The sequence below is a fragment of the Fistularia commersonii genome, chromosome 16 (assembly GCF_037954325.1).
Source record: "Fistularia commersonii isolate RoL2024-O1a breed Wild chromosome 16, RoL_Fcom_v1.0, whole genome shotgun sequence".
In the NCBI taxonomy this organism is placed as follows: Eukaryota; Metazoa; Chordata; class Actinopteri; order Syngnathiformes; family Fistulariidae; genus Fistularia; species Fistularia commersonii.
The window spans coordinates 15,639,796-15,660,779 of NC_141299.1; the positions used below are offsets into that span (position 1 = coordinate 15,639,796).

The following is a 20,984-nucleotide window of genomic DNA, read 5'->3' on the forward strand; positions in this document are numbered from 1 at the left end:
GCCCGGCGGTGATTGTCTCGCTCTTCACAAATAAAAGCCTCACCGCCGTCCGGAGGGACTTCCTCGGTCGAGCACCGAAAAGAAAAATCCCCCCGTTGTCACTTTTGTGTTCTCGAAAACTAACGGCGGAATCCCGATCACCTTTTAACCTCATCACTTTCCCCCCGAAACCCCTCCACTCTGCCATATTTGCACCCCCTATTTTTATATCTTTACATATATGTTTTTTTGTTGTTTCACTTTGCAATCAGGCAATGCAAAACCTGCATCATCTTACACACATACATATATTTATGTTGTTTAAGATGACTGTTTTTACCTCCATTGCGGAGCCTCTTGGCCTGGTCGTCTTTATAAATGAGAAACTGCACTCGACTGAATGGCCTGGTGAAATAAAGGGTAGATAGCAAAAAAAAAATTACATTTCACTTATTTGTAGGTTTAACAGATAACGTACACCTTTAAAAACACAATGAATTGATGTAATTTTTTTGCTTAGTGCAAAAAGGACACGTGAGCGACTAGTTACCCTTTAATTTAATAGCTTTTTTTTACGGCGCTCGAATGCACGGGCCTCATATCCTCCTTGCACTTCCTGCCTGTGCCTGCAAGCTTCGCCGCTTCTACCTCACGCCTTTGCAGAAGCTCGCCGCCGCAAAACATCAGCCCTCAAAGACTCACCCGGCAGACGCCGCGAGGAGGCAGCGGCGGCGTCTGTCTCGTGACCCTTCTGCAGCGGTGACGCCATTTCGAAATGCCTCGTTTACTTGCCGCGGGAGTTTCTTACCCTGCCTGCGGAGGCATTTGAGGAATTGGAAGGCAGAGTCTTGCAGGTCTAAGACTCCGTGTGTGTGTGTGTGTGTGTGTGTGTGTGTTGTAGGCCGGATTCTGCAGAGGGCTTCTTATCTCCGAGTCGCTCCAGTAGCAGGAACGGAGAGAAGGACTGGGAAAACGGATCGACCACCTCATCTGTCACTTCTAACACAGAGTACACTGGTTAGTCGACTCCCCCTCTAATCTCAAAAGTATTATCGCCACGTTATCGCAAAGTTCATTTTTTCGATCTCCACTATTTTAGTTTTTCTCTGTCTCCAAAAATGCCAGATGCCGCTTTATATCATACACGTCATCACCCTTTCCTGTCATTTGGATCATTTGAGTTGTTTTTGTAGCAGCAAAGTCAATTGAATTGTCTTCGTTGTTGCGACAGAGCATTTAAATATATGTTGCAGTGTTATTTTAACGATAAATTACATTTATCGGACTCCATAAAGGCTGTCCATCCAGCCACAACGCCGTCTTGATTGATATTTAAATGGGTCAAAAATAAGTTTTCTTTCAGATGACCTCAGTATTTAGGCCTGAGAGTTTTGATGTTTTGCCACTGAGCAGTTCCTAAGACGACAAACTCATCCGCATATAATTACTCCTGTTTTTTTGTTTCTCTTTAGGACCAAAGCTTTACAAGGAACCCAGTGCCAAATCTAACAAGCACATTATCCAGAACGCTTTAGCCCACTGCTGCCTCGCCGGCAAGGTTAATGAAGGGCAGAAGAACAAGATCCTGGAGGTAATTGAGGTTAAGAATTGAAGTCACCGACCGGATGGTTGCTTTCTTTTTCATACGCCTAGATTTTTTTTTTTGACTCGATTTTTTTTTCGGGTTTAAATGCAATTTAAATAAGATGTTCATTTTTGAAAAAACTGTAAGTCTTTTGAAAATTAAATCACAACTGTTCCATCACAAAAAAAAAAAAAAAAAAACAATCCCGTGGCCAAGGGTTTAAATCATCATTTTATCTTAGACTCTTGATTTATTTTTTTCATTTTTATTATTTGTACTTATTTAATAAGATTAAGCTGTCATTAAGTTGCGAACACAGTAAAAAATAAAAAGAATAAAAAGAATAATAATATGCAAAGTAAAAAAATTGCTGGTCAAACTTTTCAAAACACTGCTTTTGCGAAATTAAGAATGAAAATTCAAAATTTTATGCCCATAATAATTCCTGAATGCAAAGATAAAAAAACAAAACTATGAAAAACATCTTTTTTTTAAATTGTAACCAGAATACACAGCATTTGGATACATTTCATATGTATTTCTCTGGTTTTCTTCCCCCTACATCAGAGGTGGACAAACTACGGCCCGCGGGCCACGTCCGGCCCCGTTGGTCTTTTTAATCCGGCCCGCCAAAGATTGGTACAAAATTCATACTTGATGTGAATGATTGAATGATTGGATCAATGAATATGGGAGCAGGAGATAAAAAGGGGAATATTTCAGTTTTGGAGCTACTTGAGAATTTTCCCAAGCTGAATCACACAGATTAGCTTTGTGATTTAGCCTTTACTGGTGGATGTACTGACACACATGAATAAGCTGGATGTGAAGCTGCCAGGGAAAAAACGGTTTGTGCATGAAATGCAAGCAAACATCATTCAAAACCAAGCTGGTTTTATTTTCAAAGCAAATGTCAGACGAGTCTGATATGTACTCTTAACAAATGCGTTATCTTGTGTTATCAAATGCGTATCTTGTGCTGACCCGGCGCATCTGTCAAAAAGTTCGCCCAATCTCGCCCTACATCATTTTTTTCTGTAATATCTTCAACAGGAAATGGAGAAATCGGAGGCCAACAACTTCCTGGTTTTGTTCCGAGACGCCGGCTGCCAGTTCCGCTCCCTCTACACCTACTGCCCCGAAACGGAGGAGATCAACAAGCTCGCCGGCATCGGCCCCAAGGGCATCACGCGCAAGATGATCGACGGCCTCTACAAGTACAACTCGGACAAGAAGCAGTTCAGCCAGATACCGGCCAAGACCATGTCGGCCAGCGTGGACGCGGTGACCATCCACAGCCACCTGTGGCAAACCAAGAAACCCGCCACCCCGAAAAAAGTAGTGCCTGCTCAGTCATGATGGGACGTCATCAGCCTCCCACCCATGTTTTCAAATTTGCACTTCGCTGTATATATATATATATATATATATATCGATGAGGATTCCAACACCCATGACGCTAGTAACCCACATTGAGCGTTTTGGTTTGTTTTTGTTGTATTTTTATGTTTTCTTTCTCCCCCCCTCCCCCATAGCATTCCCATCTTTTATTTTAATATCTGAGCTGCACAAGTCAGGACTCAAAAGATTCTGAACAACTGGAATGTATGCCATTTTCGAAGAATTGTATATTTGCTCCTCTCGGGTGTGTATTTTAGAAACCGTATCGTCGATGAAAGCATGTGTGAATATTGTTTTTCTTTTTCGTTCCCACGTGCCAAACATTAAAGAAAAAAAAAAAAGGGACAGTATGAATGCGCGGACATTTTTATCCGGTAAGGTGAAGCACTGAATGTTCATAGTTGATTTTACAGATTATTATTTGCGACTGCTCGGCGTGTTTGCGCGGAATTAATGCGCTTCGCGTTTCGGTGTGAATGAAACGAGGTGATTGTAAAGCAATTTTTAGATTCAGAGCGATAAAAAAACAGGTTTTTGTTTGTATCTGTGAGTAAACCAGTTTGTATATAAAAGGTAAATAAAATGACAAAAGGGCCAAAAAAAAAAAACAAAAAAAAAAGAATTGCATACAGCTAGTGTTCGCCACACCGTACACGTGTGTTCAGCTCTACAAAGTCAAGCGGTTTCAGCTTTTTTCACAAACCTCTTTTGAGAAAGAATGTAGGATGTTACTGGGGGATCCGTGGCATGGATTAGAACTATTACACGGGATTAGGAGAAAAATATATTAACATTATGTTATGTTTATTAGCGTGATAAATGACATTTATTGTGCAAGAAAAAAAAAATTGCATCCCCAAGACTTATTCCGATGAAGAAAAACAAACTGTAAATGAAAAATCATGTCTTGTGAGTCACGTTGCACTCGAAGGTCAGAAGTCCTTTTTTTGTTTTTTTAATATATTTGAAGTTTAAGTTGTTAAACAGGTCGTGGATCCCTTCGCTGCTTATTCACGGCAAAGTTTTGTGAGCGATAGAAGAGAAACACAATGCTCGGTGTTATTATTATTTCACATTATATTGTCGCCCATCGCACCGTGTCGGCTTTTCTGGTATTAGATGACGTAAAATCACGCGTTCGCCCAGTGGTGTCGGGAATATTCAAGAAATAAAAGGTTAGCGACGGGATTCAGTTCTACACCTGCACTGTGGGACTGCAGTTTTCTTCAATGACCTTCCCCTCTAATGACCTCCAAAAACTACATATATATATATATTTATGTATATATATATATATATAGTTTACATTTTATTTTAATCTGTCCATCTCTCACATCGTAAAGCATCTTTGATTGTCTTAAGAAGCGCCATAGAAATCTGATGTGTTATTATTATTATTATTATTATTACTATTAATCTTGAGAATGTTTTCCACTTAGGCACCAATTGTAACGGCTGCAGTAAATTTCAGATTTCACAAGTATTTACCGTTAATAGGACAAGATCCTAACATTCCAGAAATTATTTAATAGGATTTTTTTTTTTTTTTTAAGATCCTGCTTAATGATTACGGGTAGAGTTCTTTTATCAGCGTCACATTTCCCCGCCTGACATTAATTCCAACAGAGCCGCCCTGCTTCAGGAGCGTGCACGTCTGTCAGAACGTGACTTTGCATTAAAGAGAGCGAGAATCCGTTTGGCTCTCGGTCACCGGAAGGACGGGAGGCTTTCTGTCCCCCTGCCTGGTTGTTATTTAAAGTGTAACCATATTGTACAGAGTGTTCATGTGAGTTCATGTTACTATGATGATTTTTTTTTTTTAAATGTCAGACAATGTGGGGGCGTACAATGTAACGCTCAAAATACAGTTCCATTATCGTTTTTTTGTTTTATTTCTTTTTTTTTTGCATTAAAACTCAGCATGGCCTCAGACTGTATGCAGTGCTCTTCAGTCCTACCAGTGAAGGTTATGTAAATCAGTTTTCTTTATATATAAATGTATATATATTTATATTTGCTTGATATATAATGAGCAAGTAGAAGGAGATGAATTGATAATAGGATGACTCATCAACCAATATGAAGTGGGAATGAGAGGGTGAATGGTTGTGCGTCACTACATTTGGCTGCGATTGACTGACAGCTATGACAAGCTGTATATATATATATACATATATATATACACAAATACATAAATATATATGAATATATCTATATAGATATCTATACTGATATAAAAATGAACTGAAATATATTTATATATCTATAGATGTGAATATATCTTTCTATCTATACATATATATATATATATATAAAAATATATATATGAACTCGTATATATGAAAAAAATGCATATATCTAATCATACATATGAATTAATAATTGTTGAAATTCTCCCTCTTGACCCTTTCCACTCTGAAAAAGTCTGTTTATTTCTGATAAATTAAGTTCTTAAATTACCGAAATCAGGGTTTGTATGTGAGGCAGATAAACCTTTGAAATTTATAAAAAATGATAAAGATTATAAGGAAAATAACAGCATATATACTATAAAAAATCCAATCATTAAAAGTAGCTATTTAAAAAAAAAAAGCTAGATCCATGACATGAAGCTTCTAGTTTGACCATTTTATTTAAAAAAATCATTTAGTATAAAGAGGTGGTTATTTATTTATTTAAAATAAATAATTTATTTTATTTTACATAAATAATAAATGAAGTGTTCCAATTTGGAACACTGCCATCAAGGCAGCTGGCGGTGTGTGTGTGTGCGTGTGTGTGCGTGCGTGTGTGTGTGCACGTTTTTACGGATGCCAAAGTTGCCTGAGGCGTGTGACCGCGCGATGGCGTCAGCGCGTAACCGGCGGAGGTTTTTCTTTTTTTTTTTTATTATTATTATTTTTTTTCTTTATTCTGCGGCTGCATGGCAGCGGCGTCCCGCGTCCGGGAGCGACAAAAACAGGCGGGATTTCAACCGGAGAGACACGGCGGAGGGATCTGCGCGGTGAAGACACCTTCCTTCCTTCCTTCCTTCCTTCCTTCCTTCCTTCCTTCCTTCCTTCCTTCCTTCCTTCCTTCCCTTCCTCCCTCCGCGGTGAAGACACCGGCGGACGGCTGGGAGCGGCTCGAACGGTGGCGCAACGGTGTGACAGGTCAGCGCTTGTCTCTGCACAATGTGCCCGATTGGGACTCCGTGCATGTACGTGCGTGTGCGTGTGCGTGTGCGTGTAGTAAAGCGCGGATGGAAGGTGCGGGCGACCCGCGGCGGACCCGGATCGATGTTGTTTTTCGTTTCCAGGGAGGGACCGGGCGGTGTCTGCATGACGCACGCACACGCACACGCACGGATGCACTTCCCTGTACATTTTGCATGAAACCCCTGTATCATCTCGTCCAAGTCCAAGTGATGCGTTTGCACGGATTTCACCCTTCACGCTCCCAAAAACACATTTTCTGTGTGTTTGCAGTGCAAAATGTCATTTTTGTCCCCCGCCTCCTCCCGCAAAAAGAATCTATCTGCAAAAAAACTTTAAACCTCCCTGTCTGCTGCCAAAAGATAAGGCTTGCTGTTTAAACGCGTTTATTTTTAATAGGATCTGGTGAGATTTATGGGATGCTGCAAGCAGAACAGTCTGAATGTGCATCGAGGATTTTAATTTTTAATTGTCTGCGGTCTGACAAAAAAAAATAGTCTGCTGTTAATCAGGACCATTGTTTTAAATAGTTGTGGTTTTTGCCTCGTGAAGCAATTTAAGAAAAAAAAAGGCCAGCACTTTGCGCAGACTTTGATTATTATTATAATATTATTATTATCATTATTATTATTATTACTATGTGATGACTTCATGGATCATCTGCCTGCACAAATATGACATTCAGGGCAACCAAACATACATGACTGTTTTTTTTTCTCTTTTAAACAATTTGTTTCAGTTTAGTTTTTCATTTTTTGGTAATTATTTGCTGTTTATTTGTTCATGGATGTCTTCTTCTGTCTCTCTATTTATATTTATATTCATATTTATTTTCCTTTTTCTATTTCTTGACATTATAGCTGCTACACTGCTGTGACAAAGGAATTATAAAGTTTAATTTTATCTTATATTTTTCCAGTCAAGTCGGATGTTGTTTATAATCGCAAAACAGTTGTATCATGACAACATTGCATGTAGCCTGGATTGTGCGCTTTAAAATCATCTACAAGCATTTGGTGACTGAAGAGAGGAAAGTTTATTTTGGTTTACCAGTGCAGAGACTGCAGACAGATCCCGGTTCCATGTGGGCGGCCTTCTGCCTCGACCGCTATGGCTGAAAAAGCGACGTGAGAAAAGTTGCCTCAGAAAAGATGCAGCATGATCAGGGGCTAGCCTAGCGCTAACTATGAGCATCCCTCCTTTTTTCTTGTTTTAAATTGAAATGAAATACAGAAAGAGGGTATGAGATCAAAAATACCTGGTGAAGATAATGGTGTTGGTTATCATTCACTTTTGAAGTTTTTTGTCTTTATGGGAGGAAAAAAAACATTATCATTGTTATTATTATTATTACTATTATTATTATTATTATTACGTACTGACAGCGAAAGATTAAAATAGCTCCAGAATTACAGTCACTACTAAACCCGATATTGATGTTTACAAAAACAAAAATGTCATCCATTCTGGATTCATTACAAATCGACTGAACTATTGCAAGCCTTTTATTATTCTAATATTGCTGATTATGGCTTACATCTTAAGAAAACTCAAAAATCCTATCTCAAAATATTAAAATATCATGAAAAATAATTTTTGTTTTTTTTTAATTGCATTACAGAAGATAAAGAACTTTATCACAATATTCTAATTTTCTCAGACAGTCCTGTAGTTGTGTCTCGTCTCTTTGCTCTGGGAAATACCTGGAAAACTCTCATCGATCAGCCGCCTTTGTAAAGCGAACAATTCTTCTCCCTCCTGTCCACGTGTCGATAGCGGCCGCCGCTCTGCCAGTAACCATGACAGCGGAGGAGACCATCAACATCAAGGAGGCGGAGGTGATCAAGCTTATCCTGGACTTCCTCGACTCCCGGAAGCTGCACATCAGCATGCTGGCCTTAGAGAAGGAGAGCAGCGTCATCAACGGCCTTTACTCCGATGACATGCTCTTCCTCAGGTACTCAACACACTTATATTACACAAACATGTATAAAAAAAATATAAATTCATATGTTTGTACACACACAAACATACATATATTTTTTAAATGTAGTCATTTATTTTTTTAATGATCTTATCTATCTATTATAGACAGGACTGTCTCAGGAAATTTGAATATTGTGATAAAGTTCTTATCTTCTCTAATGCAATTACAAAAACAAAAATGTCATACATTCTGGATTTGTTACAAATCAACTGAAATATTGCAAGCCTTTTATTATTTCAATATTGATGATTAGGGCTTACATCTTAAGAAAACTCAAAAATCCCATCTCTAAATATTAGAAAATCATGAAAAAGTAATTTTCGTTTTTTTAATTGCAATATTCTAATTTTCTGAGACAGTCCTGTATATCAGGTTATCAATAGTAACACCTTTATATTACACACAAAGCGTATAAATAAATAAATAGATAAATAATATACATATATACAGACACATATATAAAACAGGTATTTTTTAATTTTTTCAATTTTTTAAAATAGTTTAACATTTTTAAATTCATTACATTTTTTGTATGTGTCTGTATATATAAACACATATATATGTATGTGTGGATATAAATATATGTATGAATATATACATGTACATGTATACATGTAATATGTGTATATATGTGTAAATATAAATATGTAAATATAATAAAATATGCATATATACATATATTTATCTCCACAGATACATATGTATATGTGTACACACACACACACACACACACACACACACACACACACACACACATTATATATATATCAAGTGTTGTGATTGAAGAATGTATTTTTTTAGAATATATTTTAATTTTTTTGCCATGCCATAATATATGTGTTTTGGTGATCTTTATGATGTCATTTTTTAAGAAAATAAATGTCATCAGGTGATATTGGCCTATTTATGAAGAATATATTAAATCTAACAAGATACAAATGAAAACAATGTACTTGGCATGATGTAGTTTTACCTTCCTCTTCCTCTGTCATCAGACAACTCATCTTGGATGGCGAGTGGGAGGAGGTAATGCAGTTTATTCAACCTTTGGAGGGAATGGACAAGTTTGACAAGAAAAAGTGAGAGAATATGTATTTATGTACTTATATATAAGTACATTTTTAGTGCTTACATGTCATAATCATGTGTCATCATTTTTATCTCTTCTGGGCCCAGGTTCCGCTACATCATTCTGAAGCAAAAGTTTCTGGAAGCTCTGTTTGTAAACAACGCCATCTCCGCTGCTGAAGACCCTCAGAATGTTAGTGTTTTTTAAGGAAAATCATCAGCATAGAAAATTCCCAATTGGCTTAAAGTCAAATTAGACATTATTTATACGGCACCCAGTCACAACACAGCTGTCTGATGACACTTTCCAGGTCTGGACCAAACCTTCTAAAATAATTCACATAAAACCCCAAATTTCGCAAGCGCTCGGCGACAGCAGTTAATAGATTCGGACTATTTCTTATAATTCGCGGGTGTTTATCTTCTCATCGTCATTCGATGAATAATCTGCGGTCTACAGCTGGAGTTCTCCATGCAAGAGGCCGTCAAGTGCCTCCACCATCTGGAGGAGTTCTGCCCATCCAAGGAGGACTACAGCAAGCTGTGTCTCCTGCTGACGCTGCCCCGCCTCACCCACCACGCCGAGTTCAAAGAGTGGAACCCGAGCACGGCGCGCGTCCACTGCTTCGACGAGGCCTGCGCCATGGTCGCCGAGTTCATCCCGGCCGACCGGAAGCTGAGCGAGGCGGGATTCAGGGCCAGCGGGAACCGTCTCTTCCAGCTTCTTATCAAAGGGGTCCTCTATGAGTGCTGCGTTGAGTTCTGCCAGGTAAAAAAAAAAAAAAAAATCCCCGTCGCTTTGCCGTGCTTGAACTCGAAGAAGAGACAAGACGGAGCGTAACAAAAAGACTGAACAATCTAAATGCTAATTTGAAATACAAGATAAAGCGTCCGGGAACATTTAAAGCGCTTGACAGCAAATGGACGAAATGGAGATAAAGATGAAAAATTGAGCGGGAGAACGCACGCCGAAAAGAAAGAGATGTAAACATTAGCGTGGAATTTGAGATGGCATCACGTCAGAGCTTAAATACATGATAAATATACCCCGAAATAATGGGGAAAATAAAGAATGATAAGTTTTAGTTTGTAGTTACTGCTAACAGCTAAGACAATTTATATTTCATTATATTTCTTATTCTTCCTCCTTTCCACTATTATCTATTACTGTTATGTTTTTACTTGAAACTCTGGCACAACAATTTCCTTCGGGATTAATAAAGTTGTTCTCATCTCTCATCTCATCTTATAAGAGGGTTTAAGGAGGGATCTCAAAGAACGTGCTACTTCCGGCTTTACGAGGAGCTTCGAAGGCCCGACCTGAAGCTCCGGGGCTCCAAAATAGGATTTAAATCCCCGAAAAAAAAACAAACATTTTAGTACTCCATGAAGTCCCTGTCATTTGAGTGATTCAGCGGTCTATGTTCTCCGACTCACGCTGTTGCTGCCGTCGTAGAGTAAAGCGACGGAGGAGGAGATCACCGAGGGCGAGGTGCTGCTCGGCGTGGACGTGCTGTGCGGGAACGGCTGCGACGAGCTGGATCTGTCTCTGCTCTCCTGGCTGCAAAACCTCTCCCCCGGCGCCTTCTCCTGCGCTTTCCAGCAGAAGACCCTCAACATCCACGTGGACCGACTGGTGAAGCCCAGCAAAGCCGGTCACGCCGACCTCCTCACCCCGTTGATCAGCCGCCTCTCCCCCTGCTCCGCGTCGACCTTCCGCCAGAGGCCGCACTCGACCGACGCTTACATGTCCAGATCCCTCAACCCGGCTCTGGACGGACTCTCCCACGGCCTGGACGCCCAGGATAAGAGAGGCGTGGACGCAAACGCTAAGTCCGCCCTCAGTCGCAGCTTGGTGGAAAGCAACGTGCATCAGCAAGACGACTCGCCGGAGAGGTGAGAGCACGGCAGGCGAGAATGACCTTAAACTACCGAACGATGCAGTACGCGCACGCAAACGTCGAAACTCGTCGCTGCAGGATCGAGCAAGTTTTCTACTGCTTATTATTTGCGTTTCATCGGTTACCGTCTCGTGATTTCTTCAGCTATTCTTTCCCGCTCACACCTCAGCATGTCCGAGCAAATATATTTGTTTTTTTTTTGTTTTTTTTTTTGGTTCAGGGGACCATAATTCATTTAGAATAGAGAGCTATTTAGAAATGAAATTGAAAAAAGAATAGTCTTTTCATAGCTGTGCATTTAGGATGACCATTTAAAAAAAAAGAACAAGTCGAGGTGATTAATTTCATATATATATATATATTGAAAATACATAGATAAACAAATACATCATAATAATTATAATATTTGAAAGGACTGAAATTGCTTGAACTTTGGTGAGGAAACTTACCCTTATATAATTATAATTATGATAATAATAATTACAATTTTCATTATCATCATTACTATTGTTGTTGTTGTTGTTGTTGGTGTTGCTGTTGATGTTATTATACAGGGGTTATTATTGTATTTTTTTAGCAACAATAATAATGATAAGTGTTATTGTTATTATTATTATTATATAAAATTATATAATAATATTCAGTATTGTATACTATATGATATAATTAATTAATTGTATTATTATTACTATTATTGTTGTTGTTATTATTACTATTATTATTATTATTACTATTATTATTCTACAAAGGTGATTTCCTTTTAGAAGTTCAGGCAATTACAAGTACTTTCAAATAATTATTGTTTTTGTTATTAATGTTCTCATATTTGATAAATGAGAATAATAGAAGAGCAAAGTGCCAATAATTTCTGTTATTAATTAAATGAGATATTTAATTTCAGATGCTTTAAGAACATGCCCAAAGCTCTCTTTAGTTCCCCTTAAAGTGACGCCAAAAGTGAGCGACCTCAATGGATCTTCGCATCTTTGTCATCCTCTGAACACTGAAAGAGTTTCACGTCATATTTTCCGACTTTCCATTCAACCTCTACTCACTTTCAACTCATTTCAAGTGTCGTTCCTTTTTTTTTTTCATCTTTGGACGGCAGGAAGCATCCCCAGGGGCTGGACGGCCCCCAAACATTACGCGGTCCCACGACTCCTGGAAGAGATGGCGGAACAACCTGCGGCGCAGAAACAAATGAGGTAATAAGACAGCGGCTTGTTGTAGGTGACGGCGTTAACATCTTAGACCTCAGATAGACCGCAGAACATTGAGAAGCACGGAGGCGTAGCAGGTTAGCCGTGGAGGACCTCACCTTTGGGTGCTCGCGTTGAATTGGTTGCATGAATCTTACGAGGACTGTAAAAACAAATAGCAAAGGTCGTCTGTCTGGTCACTCGAGTCAAAGTCTGCCTCCTCTTAAGAGCCATCACTCCAGATTTAAGAGATTTAAAATTGTATTTCCCATGAACCACCCCCCCCCCCCCCCCCGAACCGCCTCATCTCCATACCTCCGCGATCTCATAAATCCGACTCGCCCCTCAACTCGTTCTACGACACACCTGTCCAAGGGACGCCCGTGCCCTGTTGCCCCGCGTCCCAGTGAGAGGGGTGGAGGTCAGGGAAAGAGAAGGCAGATAATCTGCTTGATTTGCGGTCACACACAAGATGGCCCAGGGCCTTGATCATCATTCATCTTTATGCATTCCAGGTCCCGTCTAATGGAGCAACGTTTCTTGATGTGGGATGTTCTGTGTGTGTGTGTGTGTGTGTGTATGTGTGTGTGTGTGTGCTCTTGAGAGAGTCGAAGGGAGTGTATACCATGGACCAGTTGGATATGATGAGGTCCTTGAAAACTTTTTATGGGAAGGATGATGTAGGACAAAGCCTTGGGAGTTGAAGGAGTTGTCGTCCGAGTCTCTCGGGAGAGTTTGTCTCCCATATAGGGTGGTTTTTATGCTTTTCCGGTGCGTGTGTGTCTTTGGCGAACCTTGAAAAGTAAACTCCGCCGTGCCGCGGTATCACCTTCCCCACTTTTCCCGTTCTCTTATATCCAGCAGCGCGACTCGGCGGAGCAGATGCAGGAGTACTACAGGCGGCGACTCCGCGTGCAGCAGCATCTGGAGCAGAAGCAGCAGCAGAAGCAGCTCTACCAGCAGATGCTACTGGAGGGGGGGGTGAAGCCGCAGGACGGAGCGCAGAATAACCTCACTGAGACCTTCCTGAGCAAGTAAGGGAAGCACCAGCATCTTATTTGCGATGTTATTGATCATGAAATTGATGAGTTCGCGCATCAGGTTTGGGAAATGGGGGAAAAAGGAAATCATGATGCCCCCCCCTAGTGGCCAAATATGAAAAATGAAGACGTCCAAGCAGCCTCTTTCCTGGTCGGCAAACGCCACTCGGAAAAAGGTATTTGACAGGATCTGAACAAGGTTGGATTCCGACAGGGTTTGGAGTCTCCCCTTGTTTTTAAATTGGTCAGACGCGCAAATGAATAAGTGACTGTCGTAAATCTCTATATGACGTATGACTGAGAATTGTTTTATTAATAGATATATGACATCTGAATGGATGGGTAAATTGTCGTCTCTCTATTACGTGAATGGATGAGTGAACGGTTGCATGTCTGCAACTTGTTAAAGATAGTGAATAGTTGTTTGTACGTCATCAGTTGAGATTTTAAGTCATCCACGTCACGGTGAATTCTTGTCGAAATCTTCTTTTCGTGGCAACTGGACTTGATTTTCTTTCTTGAGTTTCACTTGAGGAGGTTTCATCGGTTTACTTGTTTTGTAAATGGGCAAGTTGATGGGCAGAAAGTCCGAAGGCGGTTGTTATGTCATTCGTCGGGTATAAAAGAGCAACTTTTGTGGGATTACCTGGACTGGACTGTGAAAAGCTAAAGCTAAACAAATGAGTGAAACCTGTTGGATCACATAAACCGAGGCCCATGTGGAATTTAACGGAGGCTGGTTCTTGAGGTGAATCTTTCCTGGTTGTTTGGATATTGATCCCAGAACAGTGTAAAACATTTGTTTTACATATCAGAGATGGTTTTTCCATTATGACAGAAGATCCTGTCTTGAACAATCTGTGTTTTCTAACCAGAATATTGCTGTTTCAAAAGAATGCTCCTTGTCCTTCAGGTGTAGGTGGACCTTTGAATCAACCTACACCTTGTTTGTATGATGTGTGAATGAATGGTCGTTTGTATCTATACAAAGGATGTGATTGGTTGTATGAATGTGACATCTTAGTGAATTGTTGTATGTCTACAAAACATATGATTGAGAGTGTGAATAGTTATTTGTGTCTGTAGCTTTCTTCTTTTTCTTTTCCCCTCTGCTTTTCCCTTCAGGCGTCTCCACAGCCAATCAACCTTCTCCATCTAACCCTATTCTCTGTATCCTCCTCCATCACATCAACTAACTTCATATTCTCTCTCGCTACGTCCATAAATCTTCTCTTTGGTTTTCATCTGGACCTCTTGCATGGTGTCTATGTGATGTGTGATGAGGGAGGGAGTATTTTTTCCAGGCTGAACTCAAACCCCCCTTTCAAAGACAGATGCGATTGACTTCTGTCCCCCTGCAACCCCGGGCAGGATAAGCAGTGGAGATAATGAATGAATGTTTACTTTTTAAGTCCAAACTTTGTAATTCAGTACTATAGATCAGTTACAACTGAAACGTCCGACTTAGCTTTAATTGTTTACAGATTTAAAGTTTGAAGACATTTTTTTTTTGTTTGTTTTTCATTATTTTATTATTGTCTAGGTCTATTCAGAAATTAGAGGAGATGAATTTGAGCATCGACCCCCCGGGCGAGGACGGGGTGTCACGGCTGGGCCAGCAGTTGAACGGTCTGGCAGAAAACACCGGCGCTGCTGGTACAAACACCTGTCTGAGTCCAGACCCGGGGCTGCAGAGGGAGAAGCCCGGGGGGGTCGGCACCGGCCCCCCGGTGACGGCCGGAAGTAGCAACTCGCCTTACCTGGGCAAGTCCCCGGTGCCTGGCAGTAACAGGTAATGAATTCATATCAGCCCTGCAGAATAAATTCCTCCGTTTCGGTCGGCATGAGGTAAATATCCGTCATATTTGCTCATTTTTGTTTCATGAATGCAGCACAGAGAGAATCCAGGGGCCGAGTTCCAACGTTCTGGATGATTCCAGCAGCTCTGTGACTCGCAGTTTATCACAAGAGGTAAGGGGCTTCCACACAGATGTCAGTGAAACTTAGCAGTCATTCAACGGAGATATTATTTTTTGTTTCTCCAGCCTCTTCTGAGCATCAAGATTATAATCCTCCCTCATCAAAACTGTTTTGCAGTTCCTGTCACCAGCTCACCAGAATGTTCCAGCACATTAACATGCACAGAATATATGTAAAGTTGCAGTTGAAATGCCAGACAGAGTGTAAAAAAAATAAATAATAATAAAAAAAAAATTCTTCTGCAGCATGGAAAGCGTAAAACGCAGTTTGTCAAAGTGAACCAGCTTGAAGACTCACAGGCGATCCGAGCGGTGGCGTTCCATCCCTCAGGGACGCTCTACGCCGTCGGCTCCAACTCCAAAACCCTGAGGGTCTGCGCCTATCCGGACACACTGGCGGCAAGGTACGGAGCGCTCGTGTCCGCTTTGAAGAGCAACTTTAAATAAAAAAAGAAGAGTTTGGTTAGTGGCTCAGAAGTGGAGAAATCACTTTGCAGTTTTACTATTACCGGTTTTCTTTCACGGTGTCGTGTATCGCCTTGCTCAGCGGCTCAGGCTCGGTGAAGCAACCGTTGGTGCGCTTCAGGAGGAACAAACACCACAAGGGCTCTATCTATTGCGTGGCCTGGAGCCACTGCGGTCAGCTGCTGGCCACCGGCTCCAACGACAAATTCGTCAAGGTTTTGCCGTTCAGCGCGGACACCTGCAATGCTATAGGTACCGGCGAGTATTCATTCTTGGTTTATTTTAAGACGCACAAAATGCAGTAAATCATACCTTACAGGCCGGAGGGAGAAAACTAAAATTGTGACGAGTAGCCTTTGACTCACATGTTACCGTCTGCGTGTGTCCACCTCAAAACATATGCTCTTAAATTGAGGTCCTGATTTGGAGTTCAGCATGCATGATGGTACCATCAGGGACCTGGCCTTCATGGAAGGCCCCGAAAGCGGGGGATCCATATTGATCAGCGCCGGGGCCGGAGACTGCAACATCTACACCACCGACTGTCAGAGAGGACAAGGCCTCCACGCCTTGAGCGGACACACCGGTGTGTATCTGAAATCAGCTAGCAGAAATGCTAAATCCTATGTTAAGTTGCAGAAATGTTTACTAGAGTTATCATTATAGTAAATGATTTCCATTTACAGTAAATTAGTGCTCACACACCATTCACACAAGAGCAACCGGGGCTTAAACGTCTTGCTTAAGGTCATGTCAGCGGTCACTATCAGGGGCCGGGAATCGAACCGCCAACCTTCCAATTGGAGGGACAACCACTCAGACAACAGAGCAAAAGCCGCCCCTGTTATTTATCAACTCAGTAAACAGCAAAACCCACATATACAGAAGTGCGATCGTACATTTTCTCCCGGAAGGCCCCTCAAACTACCTGACAACGCCTCCTATTAATGTACAATGTACAAATTCCCACAGAATTCATTGTCAGTGATCGCAACGTTTGTACCTTGGCTGTTGTGTGAACAGGTCACATTCTGACTTTGTACACGTGGGGAGGGTGGATGATCGCATCGGGCTCGCAGGACAAGACCGTCCGCTTCTGGGACCTCCGGGTTCCCAGCTGTGTTCGCGTGGTCGGCACCACGCTGCACGGCTCAGGTGAGTTTTCCGCTATGATAAACTCTCTGGTGTTTTCCACAATCAAATAAAATGTGCAAAGCGGCTCAGAGTTGAGTATTTGCTTCGTCATCGCAGATTTTCCTCAAATTCCTACTATGAATGTTTTTTAATTATCATTTTTGCATGCGTTACTTTTTCAAATTATTCAGTCAGGGTAATAATTTTTCCTCTTCCTACATTTAAAGTCTGACTTTGATATGTTGCCCCATGACAGGGGTCAGCAACCTTTACCACTGCAAGAGCCATTTGAAGTTTAAAATGAATTAACACGGCATATAAAGTTACTTATTTGCTTTTATGTTCTGTACAAACGAAATGTGCGTTGCATTGTTTAAATCAATGAGCAACTGCAGAGAAAATGAACATTTCTGCATGCAACAAAACATTTTAAACTCCGAAACAAAGACGTCGGGTTGGAGGTTACTTTTAAGCAAAATACTCAGTGAGTATTTGAGTCCTTCTTGTATTTATGACAAAAAAAAAGTCAAAGTTAAATTATCTAGCGGCAGAAAACCAACAATGCCGTCCTCTCTGTGCCGTCATCCTTTTTACTGGCGTGTGCAGTAGCTTATTAAGAGCGACAAAAATATTTTAACACATTTTGTTTAGATGTTAAAAGATCACCATAATCTTCAAATTTAGAATGATCGAACTAGAATAAAATATATTTTAATTAAATGCTGGTTATTTTCAAAAGCTACAGGGAGCTAACCCATGCCCTATGAAAATCACTTTTGGTCTTCAGGAGTATTCTAGAGGTCGATCCTGGCCAAATAGAAAGACAAGTGTGATGTGGAAATGTAAATGGTTAGAAATGCTGACGAGGGCTTTGATAGTAAATCAAGTTACACCAGACGTTGCGTTGTCATTTTAAATTAAGAGGAGAAAGTGGAATTTTGAATTTGTACTGTATGGAGAAGTCTGAAGTGATATAAGTATGTTAGACAGGTGCAGGACATGTATGCCCTCTGTGAGACAGTGGTGAGGTGTGCTGTAGGTGTGACAGAGAAGTTCAAGACGGAGGTGGGACTCCATCAGGGATCAGCTCTGAGCCCCTTCCTGTTTGCAGTGGTGATAGACATGCTGACAGATGAGGTTAGACAGGAATCTCCACGGACAATGATGTTTGCAGGTGACATTGTGACCTTTAGTGAGAGCAAAGAACAGGTTGGGGAAAATCTGGAGTGGTGGAGGTATGCGCTGGAAAGGAGAGGAATGAATATTAGCTGCAGCAAGAGAGAATACATGTCTGTGTTCGAGAAGGACCCAAGTGGAACGGTGAGGGAGTGGAGGTAAAGAAGGTGGAGAATTTTAACTATTTGGGGTCAACAGTCCAGAGCGATTGTGGAAGTGTGGAATAAAGGTGAGGGCACATTTTCAGCAGGTTGGAATGGGTGGAGAAAAGTGTTGGGGTTCATGTATGATAGAAGAGTATCTGCTAAAATGAAAGGAAAGCTGTGCAAGACAGTGCTGAGACCAGTGATTCTGTACGGTTTGGAGACAGTGGCATTGGAGAAGAGGCAGAAAGCAGAACTGGAGGTAGCAAGGATGAAGAGTTCTGAGGATGGATAGGATCAGGAAGGCCAGCGAAGATCAGCATTATAAATTGTTAAGTTCTACTGTTTAAACGAATTGAAATCATCACAGCAATACCTTCTGTATCACCGACTTGGGTCGCACAGGAAGCGCAGTTGCCTCGGTAGCGGTGGACCCCAGCGGCCGCCTGCTGGCCACGGGTCAGGAAGACAGCACCTGCATGTTGTACGACATCAGGGGAGGGCGGATTGTGCAGACGTATCGCCCCCACGGCAGCGACATCCGCTCGGTGCGCTTCTCACCGGGGGCCCATCACCTCCTCACCGGCTCCTACGACAATAAAGTCACCATCAGCGACCTGCAAGGTGCTTTTATGCTGAAACAAGCACTTTTGGTGATACTAATAAAATATTTTTGGATGTATTGTATGAGAATAATGGCTTTTTCTCTTCTCGCTCAGGCGATCTAACAAAACCCCTCCCTCAGGAGTTGGCAGGGGAACACCTGGACAAGGTGATCCAGTGCAGGTGGCACTGCCACGACCGGACTTTTGTTTCCTCCTCCGCTGATCGGACTGTGGTCCTCTGGGCTCCGGGCCCCTGACGCTCTCTGTAGAGACACAGCAGCAGCAAGCAAATAGGATGCCATGCTAGAGTGTGTGTGTGTGTGTGTGTTTGTGTGTGTTACCGTGTGTATGCATTTATGTGTACACACAATGGCGTTTATGTGTTTCACTTTACATTAACTGTGAATGCGTATTTGTGTGTATATATTGCACATGGTGTGTGTATGTGTATGTGTGTGTGTGCGTGTGTGTGTGTGTGTGTTAGTTGCAGTGCAATAAAAAAATTTCATGTAATATTTTTTACCTTTCAAAAAGAAAAAGAAAAAAAAGACTTAAATTCACTGCAAGCACACTTAAGTTCAGCTCAATTGTTCACAATTCTGAGTTCTATGTTTCTGGCAGCAGAAGTGAGAACTCCTGACATGGATAAGTTAGTTGAGTAGTTGATGTGCTGGTTTCTATGGTAACTGCTCTGCATCAACCACAGCAGCTCTAACTACATATGCTGTGGAGAGACTCCACGTTTCTTTATGCATAACATGATGTGCCTTTTGTATCAAGTGTAAAAATTGATTTTTTTATTAATTGCGGGATAATTCCATAATGTTCACAGCTTTATCTTTTTTTTTTTTTTATATTTTGGATATTTGTAAATGTCAGTGTACGCTGACAGTTTGCTGTGTTTTTCGCACATCGGCTTTTTATTGACCACCATCTACGGTGAGCGTTATTAACAATTTAGACGAGTGCCGAATCTGTTTATCAATGCCTGGGATGTCATGGGTCATTTGTAAATGTGTCTCGAGCTTTTAAACATTCTTAATTCAAAGTTCTTTTTTCAACAACCAGAGTGAATAAAGGGCAATATTTGGGCAGTTTAAATGTTTGGGTTTCAATACCCGCTTCCCTCAAACACTGATGCAATCCATTGTTGTGCCGATTTAAGACACTGCTAATGATGAAGGAGGATGAACATTGGGGGAAATTCTTTTAAAACAAAATGCGATTGTCTCAAGATCATTGCAAACGTTAAAGCAATTTTGTGCTTCTTTTAAAATAGCCGGTGTCTTCAAAGCTGCAAAGTGTATGTGAAAGAATGGCACAACACTGGTAAGACTACTCAAGACAATCTTAGGATGTCATTTTTTCTCCAGGAAAATCAGTCTTGAAAAAAAAAAAACAAAGTTTTGATCACTTATAAACCATGGCACCTTATATGGGAGATTCCACTGCAGTGTTTAAGTGTAAACCTCACAATGTAACACCTCACGACGTCAACTGAGCGACTATGCAGAAACCCGGCGGATATGAAATAGACATGGGCGATGGAGTGAATGTAGTTCGTAGATGTCATTTGAAGTGAAGTTCTTTTGTTAAATTTCACAAGTGCAGACCGTGTGTAGACTTAGTGCTATTGGAAGGATATTGTCAAGCACAAATTCCTCTGAATTTCCCTTTGCATAGTTGTCGATGCTTCACACCACTTGTGCAATCTCTGTGTTTTGAAATATTTCGAGACTATTGCTGGAACCCGTATAGGTTCTGTCAATACCGCGGCACGGGGGTGCCAAATGGTCGAAATGAAGATGTTGTACCTAGTATTATTCGGAAAAACAAACTGTGACACGTTAGAGTTCTAAGTTGGAAAAAAAAAATGAATAAAGTGTGCCATCAAATGTGTTGAACTGTGCTTCCTGTCTGATGAATCCCACATGGTTGAGTGCCTTTTGTGGGAGCTAGTTTGGCTTAACCCAACTATCTATAAATGATGAGCCTATTTTAAATATGTATACACACACACACACACACTATGCTGGAAGTGCAACGGTTCGATTTCCATCAACAATTTCTGCAGTGCAAATGTACAGTATGAGCACGGCTGCTTAACGTATTTAAGGCTCTGTACCCT

The 20,984-nt window shown here is 41.1% G+C and overlaps 2 protein-coding genes and 1 long non-coding RNA gene across 9 annotated transcripts in view; 2 read left to right on the forward strand and 1 right to left on the reverse strand.

Annotated features, from left to right (window-relative positions):
- The window catches only part of camsap2a (calmodulin regulated spectrin-associated protein family, member 2a), a 45,730-nt gene extending 40,835 nt beyond the window's left edge, over positions 1–4,895 (forward strand). For all 7 annotated transcript variants that reach the window (XM_086161221.1, XM_086161225.1, XM_086161222.1 and 4 more), the window contains 3 exons: positions 881–996; positions 1,452–1,570; positions 2,618–4,895. In XM_086161221.1, the coding sequence (XP_086017347.1) occupies positions 881–996; positions 1,452–1,570; positions 2,618–2,923 (541 nt within the window). In that variant the 3' untranslated portion in view covers positions 2,924–4,895. The remainder of the gene's footprint in view (positions 1–880; positions 997–1,451; positions 1,571–2,617) is intronic.
- On the reverse strand, positions 13–7,468 carry LOC147226068 (uncharacterized). Its single transcript, XR_015107245.1, has 3 exons — positions 7,418–7,468; positions 7,210–7,273; positions 13–384 (listed from the first exon to the last, which is right to left on the reverse strand). It is a non-coding gene; the product is annotated as an uncharacterized LOC147226068 (long non-coding RNA).
- On the forward strand, positions 5,789–20,755 carry LOC147226069 (WD repeat-containing protein 47-like). Its single transcript, XM_086161228.1, has 16 exons — positions 5,789–6,117; positions 7,936–8,116; positions 9,142–9,225; positions 9,323–9,407; positions 9,675–9,983; positions 10,671–11,110; positions 12,224–12,320; positions 13,176–13,348; positions 14,898–15,146; positions 15,247–15,325; positions 15,580–15,737; positions 15,881–16,050; positions 16,214–16,384; positions 16,822–16,953; positions 18,657–18,875; positions 18,971–20,755. The coding sequence occupies exons 1-16, from the start codon at positions 5,889–5,891 to the stop codon at positions 19,111–19,113; spliced, it is 2,919 nt and encodes a 972-aa protein (XP_086017354.1). The 5' UTR covers positions 5,789–5,888; the 3' UTR covers positions 19,114–20,755.
- The last annotated feature ends 229 nt before the right edge of the window (positions 20,756–20,984 follow it).

What these genes read in the sequence shown, in the direction of transcription:
- LOC147226069 (XM_086161228.1), top strand. Translation starts at nt 5,889, where the DNA reads ATGGCAGCGGCGTCCCGCGTCCGGGAGCGACAAAAACAGGCGGGATTT. An exon ending in CAAGACGACTCGCCGGAGAG is followed by an intron (nt 11,111 to 12,223) that starts GTGAGAGCACGG and finishes TTTGGACGGCAG; the next exon opens with GAAGCATCCCCAGGGGCTGG. An exon ending in GGACACCTGCAATGCTATAG is followed by an intron (nt 16,051 to 16,213) that starts GTACCGGCGAGT and finishes TCTTAAATTGAG; the next exon opens with GTCCTGATTTGGAGTTCAGC.